The sequence below is a fragment of the Gallus gallus genome, chromosome 4 (genome assembly GCF_016699485.2).
Source record: "Gallus gallus isolate bGalGal1 chromosome 4, bGalGal1.mat.broiler.GRCg7b, whole genome shotgun sequence".
Classification (NCBI taxonomy): domain Eukaryota; kingdom Metazoa; phylum Chordata; class Aves; order Galliformes; family Phasianidae; genus Gallus; species Gallus gallus.
The window spans coordinates 78,830,633-78,847,272 of record NC_052535.1 but is presented as its reverse complement, the minus strand read 5'-3'; the positions used below and the strand labels follow the sequence as shown (position 1 = coordinate 78,847,272).

General features: G+C 37.0%; 1 protein-coding gene across 2 annotated transcripts in view; it reads left to right on the top strand.

Moving 5' to 3' along the window:
• The window catches only part of C4H4ORF50 (chromosome 4 open reading frame, human C4orf50), a 76,086-nt gene that overhangs the window by 10,672 nt on the left and 48,774 nt on the right, over positions 1-16,640 (top strand). For both annotated transcript variants that reach the window (XR_001466433.4, XM_046940423.1), the window contains exons 6-12: positions 184-314; positions 641-2,860; positions 3,293-3,394; positions 4,855-5,001; positions 7,595-7,771; positions 9,693-9,749; positions 10,149-10,331. Coding sequence is in view for 1 of the 2 variants with exons in the window: in XM_046940423.1 (XP_046796379.1) it covers positions 184-314; positions 641-2,860; positions 3,293-3,394; positions 4,855-5,001; positions 7,595-7,771; positions 9,693-9,749; positions 10,149-10,331 (3,017 nt within the window). In the remaining variant the exon portion in view is untranslated. The remainder of the gene's footprint in view (positions 1-183; positions 315-640; positions 2,861-3,292; positions 3,395-4,854; positions 5,002-7,594; positions 7,772-9,692; positions 9,750-10,148; positions 10,332-16,640) is intronic.

Below are 16,640 nucleotides of genomic sequence, written 5' to 3'. Positions count from 1 at the left end.
CTCAGTGTCATCCTTGTCTCTGCATCACTCATGGTATGTCCTTCTGCTAGAGAAGGTAGTTTGGGGCATATCCTTACCAAAATGCTTTCCATTCAAAACATCTGGTCAAAAATATTGGGGTTTGTTTTTCATGTAACTGTCTGTGAGTGCCATTACACTTAGGCCTGTGCTTTACCGTAACAGAAACACCGGAATACAGCTGTGATGGGCCTAAACAGACAAAAAAGCTGCGAGAACTGCGGCCACTTTTGGAGCACAGTTCCAGCACCTTTGCAAACGCTGCTGAAGAACTTGGTTTAGCTGAGATCAGACTGGTAAGAAGTTCCTGCTATTCTTGTCTTTGTGAGAGCAGTGAATCTGTGAATTTTGAGTTAAGAAGAAGAGTTGGTGTATTTAAAGACAAATACAAAATCATTTGAAATCCTATCTAGTTAAGGTGTTATTCAAGGTGTATAATGTTGTGCTATAAGAAAATGATTGACTATTTGTACCTTCTTATTTTTACGTTTATTCTATTTCATATCTTTAAATTATTTGAAAACTTCATGTGGCAATATTTTTCTCATTTGTCCATAATCAAATATTATTTCAATTGGTTTATATTTTTCAGTTTGAAACATATCTTCTTTGCAATTACCAGGTCACCCTAGGAACAAAAAGTACAGGTGCTTCGGAAGACAGTTTCACTGTGTTTAGATGTACCCCAAGCTATCCTACAGCAAGACTGCTTCCACCTTGCTCTGAAAAAGTAACTAACAGTGAAACAAGCAAAGGAAACAGAGATGAAGAATACTTTTCTTTCTTGAAAGAACAAGCTATATATCTACCAGCAAAAATGTTTCCTGTTTCTGTGGTTGAAGATTTGATGAGAAACAAACCCAACATTATCTTTTTAAAACCTGAAAGCTACAAGGTAGAAACTGTCACAACAGTGAAGAAAGTGAGGAGTTTGGATTTCAGTGGGGCAAATACCAGTCTTTGCTTGGGTGGTCCGTGTGTTGTTTCAGAAGAAGGTTTTTCTGATAAAGCTCCTACAGCTCTTTGCAGAAAAACACCATGCTCTGTGACTGAAAATTTTGCATCCTCTCTTCAAAAATGCAGGGTGGAAAAACATCAGCAAAATAAATTAATTCTACCAAAAAGCATAAGAAAGAATAAAAGTTCAGATAAAAGTGTTCGTGATAGAAAATATCACCAAAAAATCTTTAGATCGAGAATTAAAGGAGAAGAAATACAGAATGAGAAATCCCAAGTACAACAAGTAACCTCTGCTTTTGGAGAAAATTCTAATGTTTTAAATCAGAGCGGTTTGATAAAGCCTGAGAAGCAAGGAATTGAAGCTGAAGACAAACAAGGTAGTCCACAAGGTGTCCACAAAATATCTGTTGATGTGAAAGACTTTCAGGTGCATTTCAGAGGGAGTCCTGAACAAGTGGAGAAACAGGGAAGACTCTCAGAAATCTGCATCTCTGATGTGATGAGGGTGTGCAAAGATGGAGACATGATGAAAATGGAAGAGGAAGAGAAGAAACCTCAGAAAACGACTGACCAAATAAACCCTTCACGAAACACTGGACTGGAAGAAAAAAAAGTCCAGTTCCTGAAACTACATGAATCAAATGAGAAGAATTTCTCATGTCAGGAAATTGCGGCTGAAAACACGCAATATGCGTACCCTCAGAAATGTCTTTGGTCAGAGGAAGAGGGTTATCCACTAAACATATTGTCTCCTATGCAGAAGGGATTGGTGTGCTTAAGCAAGCAGTTTCTGCCAGAGAACAATTTTTCTGAGTATTTCTGTCACCTGTCACCACCTGCAGTGGTTCATGAGCATAATATGAAAGCACATGCATTGGAAAAATTGGTGGCAATGTGTTCACAGAGGATATTCCAACTGATGCAAGAGAATGAAAACTACTTTAAAAAGGTCCGTATGTTACAGGAGGAGAATGAGAGATGTGTTCAAAAGATGTGTGCACTGGAAGAGGACATGAATGCATATTTTCAATACGCTTTAGATGTTGATGAAGATAACATTGTTTCTTTTCAAAATTTACTTAATGAGAATGAAACTGTTGGTAAATGTTATAAGATGTCAGAAGGAAATACCAAGAGCCCAGGATCAATTTTTGCTAAAACCATCTCTAAGAATCTCTCTTATGTGGAAGACAAAAGTAGGGATTTGGGGAAAGACTCATTAACAGCTGAGTCAGATGAACTTCCCAAGAGTGCTTTACCTCTAGATAGAAAGAAAATTAGATATTTTCAGCTTCTTTCTGACCTGAAAGAAGAAAGAAGAAGATGCTTCAAAGAAATAGCTAAACTATTACAAGACAAGGAAAACTATATAGCAAAATATAATGAATTAACACAAGAGAGAGAGGGAAACTTAAAAAGAATATCTCTTTTAGAAGGTGAAAAAGAAAATTTATTGGGAAGTTTGGCAGAAATAAAATGTGAACAAGATAAATACCGGGCCTTGGTCTCAGAACTTCAGGAGTGCAAAAGTAGCTGTTATCAGACTATTTCTGACTTGCAGGAGGAAAAATGTGTTTTGAAAGGAGCTATAGACCAAATTAAAAAAGAAAATGCAGAACGACTTGGTGAATTTCAGAAAGCAAATGCAGACTTCATTTTAGAAAACAACAAATTGAAAGAATTGATGTATTCTTTGGGTTTCACCTACGAAGATCTGAGAAAAGAAAATAGTTTGGGAATAAAGGAAAAGGTGGTAAAAATAAAAGAAGAAAATAAATCTCAACAGTATGGTGCTAAGCCAATGACAGTTGAAACAGCATGTAGTGTAACTCAGACTGAAGAAGAAGGAAGAGACCCTTCCATCTATTTCCACAGGAAAGAGGTAAATATTAAAAATAATGAGTGTTATCAAGCAGGATCTTCTAAAGAAAGGAGGAAATATGAACATGTTCATTTACTAACTTTTATTCTGATAGGGTTTATTTTTTTTAGCTGTTCTGGTTTTTGTGAAATGTATACTTAAAGACAAGATCTTTAATTATATTCATTTTCTCATCTGTATTTTTCTTCTGCAATCATGAATCTTACATTACAGTGAAATTCTATGGAGATTACAATGTTCTTGTAACAGCAGAATTGTTACTTCTGTTGAAAATAATCATCAGGGAAAGATTTATCTCTAATATTCTGATTTCATGCAAATGCTTGTTGTAATTCAGATGAAAAGAAACCATATATTTTTCACTAAAAATTGTGTGAACCCTTGTGTATGGGTGGGAAGAGTCATATCTTTCTGTTTCTCCACTTGGTCCAGGGCAGCAGGTCTGAAAGCTACAGTGCGATGAAAGAGCAAGTGGAAAGGACAAAAGAGGAATTAAAAACACAGCAAAAGGAATTAGAAAAATCAAAAAAAGAGGTAAGCTCCTCTTTGATGCAGTTCTGAGGAGCAAAATTTGTTTTCTTCTTTGTTTTCTTATGTGGCTGCTTTTTCTGCCAGTGCTTAATGTTTTTACAAAAAGTGAAGTTTCTGATCTGCAGAACCAAGATCTTTCAGCTAAGTGATGAATTGCATAGTTATTTGGTTTTGGCCAGAATTTCAAGTGAAGCTGCATTCCTTCAGCACAATTTGACAGAAACAAACATAATAAAGAAGCTCTGAAAAAAATATCTGCTGTAGCCAGCTCTGGCCTCTCTCCCCTTCATTAGGAACGAAGAGTAAGAAGCACTGAGGATTATGGAGAACCTCAATTCAGAGTAATTTTTGAAGAAGAGGAGAAGGGACGTAAAATTTGACTCTGCCAAGTGGATTTGCTATACCAAGTGATAGTGCAAAGCATGTGCACTGCCTCATCTCTTGACATCTATGTAATAACCATCTTCATGGAAATTCTTGTTTGAATGGAGAGCTAGTTCTGTGCCTCTGTACAGCAAATTTGTGGTTTTAATACCAACAGAGGAAGCTAAGCTTTCTGTTTTGTGCCCCTCCTAACACATTAGCTTTAATAATCCTATTTTCATTTCACAATCTCCACGTCCTGTTTATCTTAACAATATTGCTTTATGGCAAGCTTGAATTTATGGGGCTGTTTCACGCAGTAACAGGAATCACACAGACTGTCTGTGGAAAAACATCGACAATAACAAATGTTGCACTGGGTAGGTAAAGGAGTAGTATGATTACACACTGTGGATGTATGAGATGGCCATCCTTTGACAACCACTGTGTATAATCTCCCTGATTTCAAATGAGGCAACTGCAGTGCAAGGGGGGATTGGGATTGAGCGATGGCTTGTTAGGGACAGACTCCAGACCCCTGGAGTTTTCATGCAAATATATCATTTGATTTCTATTTATTTTTTAAAAGTCTTATTCATTTGGGCCCTTGTAATCCTTTGGGTGTTACAACAACTTATTTTGTTAATTTAAAAGTGTGTGAAACCTTTGATTTCAGAAGGAAGAAATAATGAAGACAGGATCTTGCTGTCAATAATCTATTAAATGTGTTTGCTAGTTTCAAAATGATAGTTAATATGTGTAAGTAGGGAAAGTGAATCTCAGAAGTAATATAAAGGTAAATGTGCAGATTTTTATTTCTTCTGCTACATCTTTCATTTTGACATTTTTGAGGATTTTTTTTTTACCACTTTCCTTTTTGCTCTGATGGCTTTCAGACTGTTTTATTTTAAGCTTCATTCAGAGCACTCAAGGTAACTTCAAATTTAGGAATCAAGCTAAAAAATTAATCTCATCATAGCTCTAGCAATTTAAAACTTGAAAATTACTTTCAAGTCCATGTTTGTAAGCCAATATTGAGAAACAGTATCACTGCTAGACTAAATACACTCAGTAATTTTGTTTTTTAACCTTACTATTAGGCTCAGAAATGGTACAGGGAACTTGGTTTTGCTGAAACAAGATATGAAGAAATCAAGACTCATTTAACACACGTTCTCTCAGAATTAGACTGTCTTAAACAAGAAGCTGGAGACAAAACTCTTGGAAAGCAGCACTGCAGATTCATGGTATGTGTGTAAACAGAATGGAGAAAAGCCATATTCCTTTAGAATGAATGTTTTTGGTGTTGAGACATCTATTATTATTATTGGCAATAGATTTGACTCAAGTTTAGAGCCAGTGCAGATGTAAACTTGAAAGTGAGGAGATATTATGCTAGGCTTACCATCTCTCTTACTGGATAATCCAATGTTTCAGTTCTTCATGGGCATTTCAGACACCTTTATTTTTTTTTAGAACTCTCTCTAGCCAGAATAATTCTCTGACACATGGATTTTCAGGTGAATTAATGAGATTGCCCATAGCAGAAGGTTTGCTATGTTGTTTGATTTAGCTCTTCTTTGTCTAATTTAAATCTTTGTTGTAGGATTAATATCAATTTTTTAAATATATGCTTATCTCATCCTAGGTTCAAAGTTGCAGCACATGTACATCAGAGAGATGAGTTTATCCTTCAGTTACACTCTCTGATGGATCAACTAACCTGTATGTCTTAAGTCCATTATTTCTTAACCAAAGGATGTAGATCTTATTGGTAAAATTAAGCAAATATTAATATGGATAGAAATTAGACACATTTTAAGAAAGATTAAAACTTTTTTTCACCTTCTTTTAAAATAAACTTTTTAATAAACATCAGTCTGTTTCTGTGAAATCCTTAAGGTATGATCTGCGGTTTTCTGTGCCTTTGGTGCAGGTAATAAACCTCAAAGTCACTGCCAGGACTTCTTGTTTCACTGGTGTTACTAACAGGGAAAGCATCATTTAGCTTAAGATTATTTGGGGACATTTTCTAGGGTGCTCTGGTGTCTTTCTGAACCATACTATTTTAGTAGGAGTTGGGAGAACTACGTGGGTGAGCAAGAAGGAAGCAGAATATTACTTGCAGCTTTGGAAATGAATACAAGATTTTTGGATGAAACGCACACTAAATAAGTTAAGTTTGGGGCTTAGTCAGCCTTCAGTTATTTCCCAGTTTCCGAGTTTGTCACCATTTTGGAGCTTGAACAGCAGTTACTGTAAACTGGGACATCATAACCTTAGATCACTTCTGTGTGCTCATTTGTGTTTTTGAAAATAGAGAAAACTGCTAGTGTGCCAGCAAAATGCAGAGGGAGGTAACCCTTCTCTGCCTTTAACCTCCAAGCATTTTTTTTTCCCTTGTTTTTTCCACTAGGCGTCTTCAGGCCATGGAATGCTTCCATTTCTGATTTAACGTGCTTTTTTGTGTAGGGGAGAAGATGAGAAAAAAACTGATCGAATCAACCTTGTTTTGTCCAACAGTCACTATTGTTCTATTCTCTTAACACAAGAGGGAGCCAAGAAGTTTGATAAAAACCTAGCACAAATGACTGGAATGCTTAACATAGAAAGCTTGCTTGATTAGGAAGGGTATGAAAACATCATATTTGTGGTTTTGCCTGTGTTGCAGTTATGAGTTGCAGCCAGAATGATATGATCTGTCTCTTCAGTTTTCTGTTTTCTATGGAATGGTACCTCTAGTATCTTCTAGTCGCCAAAGGTGTCCAAGTTGGGAAGATGGTCACTAAGCCAGGGAGAATTACACTGTGCTGCTGTGCACAATAGCTGAACGTTAGCTCTTCTTTCAGCTGTTTTGGTGTTAATATCCATGAAAATCAAACCATCTTCCTGAGTGTTTCGTAAGAAAGTTTATGATCTTATTACAGATCTGACGAGGATTTTTAGCATAATCTCAGAAATGCTCAATCTCTTTAGACCTGCATATATGATATTACATGAAAGCTTGAACAGCTGTGAGTATCAACTCAATATTTTTAAAGATAAATTCACAATAGCACAAGCAGTATTCACAAGACTGTATTCACTCTTAGATCTTCCTCATTCTCAGGCTATGTGTTTAATCTGATAGTATCATTTCTGGAGCTGACCTCATGATGCTGAGCACAGATCTAAAGCACTCCCTAATCCTTTCAATCTAACTGCATGAAATTGAAAAAAAAAATAATAAATGGAGAGTATGGAGAATGGGGGAGGAGGAATTAAATTCAGAAGTTCTTCCTTCCCCTTGTTCTGTACCATTATCATTACATTTGAATGTAATAGTTTAATTCTTTTTTTTTTTTTTGTAGTGTGTACTTAAAATCAGATTATTTTATTAATTAGCTTCTAAAATAAAAAGATAACTGAAAGCATGCCATTTACTCTCTGAGATAAACGCACGTGAAAACCAAGGGGTGTATTATATAGCAGTTAGAGCAGGAGACTGGGGACTTCTGAATTGTCCTCACTAACTGTGTGACCTTAGGTTAGTCACTTAATCTGCCTGTGTCCCAGTTTCCCCATGTATGAAATGATTATAATACAATGCTAACCTTGAAGGAACTTTGTGAAATCCCAGTTCTATACCTATTTTCAGAGGGAATCAAGAACTCCTTACTCATAAACAATTCTAAGATTGCTGCAAGATACTAGTGCGTATGTTCATAAAGATTTGAAATCATACATTTTGTATTAGCTTAAAAACAGTTGAGGTAAAATGTAGGTGCATTGCTCTAAAGCACGATTCAGAATATTTTATTTTCTACATCTAATCTGAAATTCTGTGTTCTTGCTCTCTAGCCAATGTACACCATGAAAGATGCGCAGGAAATGGAGGAAAATAAAATATCCAGTAAGAGATTACAGCAGCAAGTACTGACCTTGAAAGCCCAGCTCAGGGACCAGACTGCATTACAAAATCAGTTTCACGACTTGCAAAATAAAGTGGAACTCCTTCAGGCTCAGCTATGTGAAAAGGTATAAGCAAGCTGATGTCCGTGTGCTTGAATGCGTGGACTGATGTGAGCTCAGACTTCAGATTCTACTTCTTTCTTATCTTATATCTGTCTTATCTTATATATTTTCTTTTACTACTTCCCCTCAGAATGGGCCTGGGGATAATTAAATGGCTTACAGGCATATAAAATTACCCCTGACTTCAGAGAAATAGGAAAAGATGTAAACTGCCTGGGTGGTAAACATTATGGAAAGATGATAGTCTCTCTATAATAAAAACTTACCACCAGTCTCTTCTGTAATCCCCATATCAAAATGCAAGAAAAGTGCTGAGTTTTCTTACAGAGCCACAGTTTCTAGATCTGCACATTGTATTTCAGTGGGCACACCAGAGCAGGTACACTCATTAACCCTTGCAGAGCTGTTGCCTGAAATTCAAACTGATGTCAGTGTGACTACAGTCACTGATCTCTGAAGAATGAATAAATTCCTGTTAAGGCTTTTTTTTTTTTTTCCCTTAGATTTTATTTTCTATTTCTTTGGAACCATTTTTTTTTTTAATGATGACTGTTACAATGTAAGCCAAATTGGAATTGTCCATTGTGCTGTGAAACAACGAGTAAACAGTTTTCTCAGTTGTGTCCTGCAGAGAGCACATAGAATGTGCTTCTTCTCTGTCTTTTTGCTGAAATACAGGAGACAAAGAATTTTCTTCTTCCTGCAGAGTGTGAATTTCATTCTCCTTCCTCCACAGTAAATCCACTGCCTTGTTGTTTGCTGTGATTTACTTTAAACAACACTGCATGGAGAAATAGTGGCCTCTCTCAGGAGCTGATTAGGCTGTGTCTTAACAGAATAGTGCTGGTATAATGAGTTTGTTTTATAGTGTCTGCTGTCTGCATTGATGGATGGTGCATATCAGATGGTAAGTGAGTAAAGGATGAGACGTGCTATCCACATAAGTGGGCAGCTCCTAGTTGTTCTGTTGCATCAGCAAAGTTTTTTGTGCCATGCCTCATCAAGAATTTAGCATCAACAGTGGAGAGACCTACTGCCAGCTTTTCCTTTGTTCCCTCAGTGCAAGTGTAATGTAAGGGTGTCTCTCTGTCCTGTCCACTGTGTTCCTTCCCAAGTCCATAATTTATTGGCTGAAGACTGGGTGACCTCGTTCAGTATAATTGAATTCTTATAAAGGGAATATTTTTCATTCATTCATTCATTTATTTTAGGCACATAATGTGTTTACTGCAGGCTTCATAAAAATACAAATAACCAAACAAAATGAATCCAAAGGATTCTGTACTTGTTTTTTGCCAAATAATACTTTATTCATTTGTAGTAGAAGGAGATTTTACCTGATGGAATATTATACATTTTCTGTATTATCATCAAGCAGGTTTCTTGTGAATAGTAAGCATTTTTATCATGAAGTACAAATCAGGTCATCTTCCTCACCTCATACTAGGGGAAATGCATGCATCATTTCAGAGCAGAAAATTGTTCATGTTTACTTTCGGAAGCCTGCCATGGAATGCATGTGCTGGAAGTCTCCCTGTGTTTCTTGCACTCTACAACACAACATAAATAAGAAAGGGGAAAACTTTTCCCCAAAAGAGTATTTTGGAGGATTCACAGATCAAATGTGGGAGTATGAATGCATAATGAATGATATCAAGTCTTTAATGTGATGTGGCTTTGATGATATAGGGTTCCATTTAAAAGCATCCGAAAGCACTTGGTAATACATGAGTCCAACATCAATGGTAGGGCTTATCAGTGTACAAACAACTCCTTACATTACTGCAGGGTGTTTGTGATACAAGGTCATGCACTCATGTGAAGTATATGCTTCAGAAGTCGAGTCTAAAACAAATATCCAAAAACTACTGCAATATTTTTAAGTGACTATTGAAAATATTAACATGGTTTTTCAACCTTTCAGACAAAAGAACTCCAGGAGAGAAAGTCTGAAGTAATGTTGACACTAGCTCCTCTAAAGGTAATATATGTTCTTGAAGGCTGATGCAGGCTGATGCAAATGGATATCCCTGTGCTTTCAGGCTTGCTCTTGTTTTCAGCATACTGTAGCTGTTCTCTGGGTGTGCCTGATTTCTGCAGTTCCTCCTAACTTAGCTGTTTGCTCCTGTGCTTTAGGTGACAGTTGGCTGATATTATAGCTTGCAAAAGTGGGTTTTCACAGATAGAAAAGTGAATGCCTCTCTCCAGCTTATCTGTATGTACATATTGCTGTTGCAGGGTGCAGAAGCACCTGAAAGGCCTAGTATAGGACTACAGTGCACAGCTTTGGGTCAAAATGTGTGGAATTTCACTGGACAGAATATAATTTTGCAATCTGAACAGGGAATGAGATCACTGTGTATGTGTTTATGCTGCATAGGCTAAGTTGGCTTGCCTGACCAGAAAATGCCAGGAAAGAAACAGCTTCATTACCAGGATGCATGGCGAGTTTCACCGTCGAGGATTTAACAACTCCATGTTTGATGAAGAGGTGAGAAGGCTGGTGAATGACATTGCCCTAGCAGAGTACACAGCCACTTTCGCAACAACATGTAATCAGGAGGTAAGCGTCTGGGTGTCCTTGCAGGATCCTCTGGTTTCAGTTGCTGTATTGTCAGTGATTTTTTGTGAAGTGTTTAGTGAGACTCAGTGAATAGTTATAAAACATCTCAGGGTACTTAATATTGCCTCAGACCAGGCAGCAGACTGGACTGCTTTACTGCAATTTTAGTCATGGTTTAAATATTCTGGAGCTCATCACCAGGTATGTCTCTGCTCCATGCAAAAAACTATTAGCTCATATTTTGATGCAATACCTGACCTAGTGGATAATGCAAGACAACTGATACAACTTGACTTTTAATAGGACTTTTGCATTTTATTCCTGAGAAATCAAAAGGAAAAAAACCAAAACCAGTCTGGATGGGACTAGATTTTGTATATAGCTATGTTTCCTGCGAGTGTTTCAAGTCACATCCCAACACTGTCTTACCTAAGCTCAAACTAAGAATGAATGTGGCAGGAGTTAGTAACTCTTCTGTCAGAAATGTAGACGGTACTTCACTACCTTCAGATGTTTTCTCAAACGTTGCTGTGATGAATCAGCATATAGTAAGGCACACTTCCTCTGTCTCCCTGAATGCCTAACTCTCACAGAACTAAACAGCTCTTAACAGGATAGCATTAGACTGAATCGTTATCTGGATGGCTAATGACTTAATCTGGGAGGTGGGGGCTCCAAATTCAATTGCTTGCTTCAGCAGACATTTAGCTATTCACCAAACAGAGCACAAATCCCTTCACATGGTATCCAGCACAGTATTGGCCAGAGGTTCCACCAGGACTTGGGGACATGGGGATTCATGCCTGCTTTCTGAATCTTGCTAAAAACAGCCTGGCTCTTGCTGAGCAACATGATGCTAAGCTTCAGGCCATTCTGGGTCCAGATGTTTCAGCTGGCTGTGGAAAGTAATTCCTTATGTAAGAGAGGAAAACCTTTCTGCCAAGGCAGATTTGTGTGTTCCCATGAAAAAAAAATAGGTTTTCATGAATAAGTTTTCCTATGGAAAACACTGTAGTGAGAAGATACCCAATTGACACTGCTACAAGTTTAATATATATATAAGTAGTTGCAACCACAAAGAGAAGGGAATGTTTCATATTCACAATGCTGTGCTGACTTCTGCGGACATGTATTAAACAGAACTGACCTTACATCCTTAAGAGTTACGTTTTTCATTTCAATGCTTATTCTCACTGATATTCACATCTAAGATTCCCAGTTTCTACTGACATAAAACTTCTTTGAAAGTTCATTCTTCTTCCTCCCCTGAGATTTTAACTTCTAAATCTTTCCTAACACTTGAATGCTTCCAGAGAAAATTTGATGGATGAAGTTTTTTCTTCCTCTTTGACATACAGATTCGCACTTGGCTTTATTCATTTCTGGATCCAGTGACAAACAGAAGTCTGTTACATATTGGCAGCAGACTTGCTTGCTTTAGCTTAATGATGGATTTCAACTGAAAGTTTGCAAGGATGCATGAAGGGCTGATCCCAGAGCCCTTTGAAGAACTGCATTCAATTCAGTGCCAGGTCTTGCATAGTTAAGTAAAAAATTATGTGCCTGCTTCTCAGACAAATTCTCTTCTAAAATTATTATTATTTTTTAAAATAACCAACTATGTAAATACATGAAGATAGGATCTGTCCTAGCTGTGTGTGAGGATAGTGTGACTTCAGTAGAGGACATATGAGCATCAACAAATTACTCAAGACTAAAGAAAAAAGTGTATTTGGGCCTTTTCTTATTCAGGATACAGCATGTGGTTGGGCATTCTCTTCTGATTGGCAGAAGTACTTTTATTCCAAATACCTATCTCTAATACTAAAACTCTAAGGCAGAGTCATGCAAAACCAATCATCTTTAGATGTGTACTTCACTTTCAGCATTGGAGGCTGTGTTCTCAGTCACTGTAAATCACTGTTGTCCCAATGACTTCATTTTACTGATTTGCACTAGCTGGAAATTTCAAATGAGTTTGGTTCAGCAGAACAGCACTCATTCTGAGAATTGACATCCTCAATTATTTTCACAGTCCAATGTTACAATCAAATATTTTTGAATGAGAACTAAAATTTTCTTGAATCATACAGTATGCCTTGTTCTTGTATATAATGTTTCAGTCATCTGGTAAAAACAGACAAACAAAACAAAAAAAAAAAAAACAACCTTTAATCTATTTAGAAAAGGAAGTCAATTTTCCTTCTCTTAATATATTTTTAAAGTCCTTATAAAGAGAACTAGGCTTTGAATGACTTTCTCACTACAAAACTATACACCATGAAATGCTTTCATTTGTAATTTAATTTAGTAATTTAGTGTAATTAGTTTAGTTTTAGTTTATCATAATAAACATATGTAATTATACTTTTAAATTCATTTTCATGCAAAGAAAACATGACTGTAAGTGTAGTGAAGGCAAAGATTGTGTGCAGGGTTATGAAAAAAAGCTTCATACGTGGCTACCTGGGAAGACAAAGGAATAACAATCTAGTCCAAAATTTTTGGAGGCACAAAGGAGTAAACTTCAGTGATTTCTAGACTTTGAGATTTACTCACATTTTAAAATGCCTATGGAGAAATCTCTGAGCCTCTTGTCATAGAGTGATAATAAATTTGGACAACAGAAATAATTTGAAATTTGTATTTTGTGTTTGGAAATTAAAAGGTGTGTCTGTAAAGAGGTGACACATGCCAGGGACAAAAGCAACCTCTAGAAGGTGCACGTGGCCCTCAGCACAGTGCCATGGCTGGGGCTCATGGGCCCAACATCAGACAAAATATATGGTCAGTCTCCATTTTTTTCCTTTTGTCACGTCCCACTTTCATGATCTTCTTTTAAATGTTTTTTTTTTTTTTTTTTTTTTTTTCCAATTGGAAAGGACTTCTTGTTGTCTTTCTTTTCTTGATGAAGTAGGATTAATTAATGGACATTATTAACAGTTATTGTTTCTCTGCCCTTCCCTGCTGAAGTAGGATTAATTAATGGACATTATTAACAGTTATTGTTTCTCTGCCCTTCCTAATGAAAAGCACATAGGGCAGCTTCATCTGCTGATAATAGATATTTGTACTTACTGGACAGGTAACAGAGAAGACTAGGACTGGAGTTTTCAATAGCTGATGGCCTTGGATTGGTAACAGTGGAAAGGAAGAAAAGGTGTTTCAGATAACCAATAATAGGAAATGTGAAATAGGAGCCACCGCTTTTTTTCTGAGTTTGTGTCTACTTGCGTTTTAAGAAACAAACTTGACCCATTTTACAGCCTCATACATGAGTCTGTCTCCATGCTGCTTTTGGTATATTAGAGAACCAGACAGAGGAGCAAGAGAGCTTGATTTGCCCTTCACATGAGCTCACCCCAGACTGTGCAGCTGTGAAGTATTTTCTGTCATTTTCTCTCTTTTAGGGTGTGTGTGGAGAAACAGGAGTGTGTTCAATTCTTTCCCACAAATGTCTGAACCAGACAGTCCTGATTTTATGTCAGCAGCCCACATTCAGATGACTAATGGTTGTAAGGGATAATGCTGCTGTACACAATCACTTCAAGTTCTCTTGCAGAGGAAGCCATTGACTTGATGATGTATTTTATATGTTCTTTCCATAGTGAATCTGAAGTCATTGTGGCTATTTTTCCCCTTTTCTCAGATCCAAGAGGGGATTTGTGCAGTGAATATAACAATAAATGGTAGTGCTTTTTATTGCCTTTCATGGAGCCATCTTAAACCTCATCCATGGAAAGCTTCAGGCAGAGAATGTGTCCAGTGCAGTGAATTATGTGTTTTACAGAATAGAAATAAATGTGCGAAAGAGTGTAGCCTAATCATCCTTGGTATCAGGGGATTTCTTCAGAGGTACTTTTCAGCAGAACGATGTTTTTTATTTATATACACATATACATATATATATGTATATATGTTCTCTATATTTCCTTGCAAGAAGGCACTTATCGCTTTCCTGTGAATTATATTTGAAGGAACAGGCCTGCAGTAATATGCTCCTATGTTCTCCATAAAATGATTTGTACATTAGTGTTGAGATCAGAAGGTTTTCTGACACCTAGGGTAAGATACAATTCACATTTTGATGCCTTTTGTTCAGACAGTTACATCTGTGGAAGTTACTCTGCTTCTTTCCATAGTTAGTGAAGAGGCACTGATAAGCCTGCCCACTTTATCTGCTTAGGTGTGATAAGAAAAGTCCAAAAAGTGACTTTCTCTCTGTTGTAACAAGAGTCAGAAGGAGATATGCTTTGGTCAGTTGAGTCCCACGCTTAAAGTGGAGGACTCTGAGGTTTTAGTCTTTTGGGGGGCCAAGCTGATCAAGACCAAGCAAGTTTTCCAGGCAAAGATTTCACAGGAAGTGGCTTCCTATTCTGATGTTACAGAAAATGTGGCCTGAGTTGACTGGAATTCCAAGCAGATGGAAGAACCAAGATGATGGTTGTTATTTAGTCATTTTGTTAAAGAAGGGTGGAATCCATTGCAGAGGGATGTTATTTTTGACCCTCAAAAATATTTTAAAATAATGAAGGATATAAAATATGGATTTAAAACTGCTAAGGGCAACCTGTAATTTCCAGTGAAATAATTGATAAAGCTGTTCAATAATTATGTGAATGCTGCAGGGAGGGAATCTGAATAATTTGTAGTGACTGAGGAGTTGGTACATATTCAAGGTTAGCACCATTTTTAAGTAAAATTGGGTGACAAAGATGGCTGACAAAGATTTAGATCTGTTTTCTGAGAGCATGCATAATAGGGATATTTAGCAGTGGTTTTTGTTCTAGTAGTGTAGATCAGAAAGTACATGTAGAATAATAACCATGATTAAAATAAATAAACTATCTTTGAAACTAACTCTAGATTTTCTATTAAGAGTTAGTTTCAAAAATTATCCACAGCAACTGAAACTTTATTCTATTGATGACACTAGTATCTTTTTCTGTTTGTAATGTGCAAAAGGGTAGGTTTTTTGTTGTTGTTGTTTTAAAAGTGATCCTTCCAAGGACTTGAAGTGTAAATTTGCATTCTGCATTCTTGGGAGAATGTCACAATACTTCCATTTTTTCCCAGCTAGCATAATTTGTGGAATCATTAAAGAAAAGCAAAAAATTATCAAAGTAAAATAGAATTAATACTGTAAGTAGTTAAGTGTGATAATTATCTAATCACATCAAAGAAATTCACACACTGGGACAAAAATCTGAAATTTTTATCTTCATAAATATAATGCTTGGTTACATCCATAGAGTTAGAGAAAACGTGATTTTTAGTGTTTCACAAAGCCTTATGAAATGCTAAAGATGAACCTTTTTGAGAGAATCATACCAGCTTTCATATACAGACCTTTCTGTGAGCACTTTGTCAGTGTGGTAGCAGTTCCACTCCTAAGGGCTTGCATTAACTCATAACCCACATTTCTGGTGATTCTTGCTACATCAGCTGCAGTATAATTCATTAATCCTGGAACTGAAATGAGTTTGCAAGTTGAACATTTGAGGGAAATAGAAGAAAAGACTTGAAAAAGATTATTTTTTTACTAGCGATGGAATGTGTGACTGTCACAGCTTTGATACAGTTGTGTTTTTCCTGGTAGCTTTAGCAGCAATCCTGCCTACTGAGGAGGACAGTGATTTGCCTTTGCACGGGTCATTGGACTCCATAACTTGTGCTGCTCCTGCTGAGTCTCATCTATCACTAGGGATGCCTCTAACTGTGCTTCCTGTAGTGAGGAAATTCTCATCAAATAATTTTAGATCCAATCTCTTGATGCCTCAGAACATGTCAGGGCTGCCTTTTGTAACCCCTCCACTACTTTCAGCCAGCCAGCACTTTTTGTGAGTGCTGGTGACAGTCGCTGCCTTCATAACTTTGGTTAGAAGCCGAGGCCTTCTGGAGATTCCTTTGGTTTCAGTGTTTACAGGAGAACATCCAAATGTATAGCTTTTGCTTTCTCACTGATCTATGACATTGATCCTAGGATTTGATTGGGTGTTCATGCCACCCTGCCTAAATAAACACTATCCAGATCACAGACTATCTGTATAATCAGCATAGATAAAAAGCAAGTCCTCTGGGAGGAGCAGCAAAGTTGGTCCATGTGAGTGGTCCTTCAGTTCCTTGAAGTTGTCCTGTTCCTCACCTGCTGCACAGCCTGAAGTGAAAGAGACAGGTGGTGGCTGCTGTAAAGGAGTAGCTGTCATCTCAGCTGGCAAAACAAATTGTGTGTGGTGCTTTAATGGGATCAATGGCCAGAATTCAGTGTTGAATCCCCCCTCTTATGATGAGGAGACAAGAATGTATGGT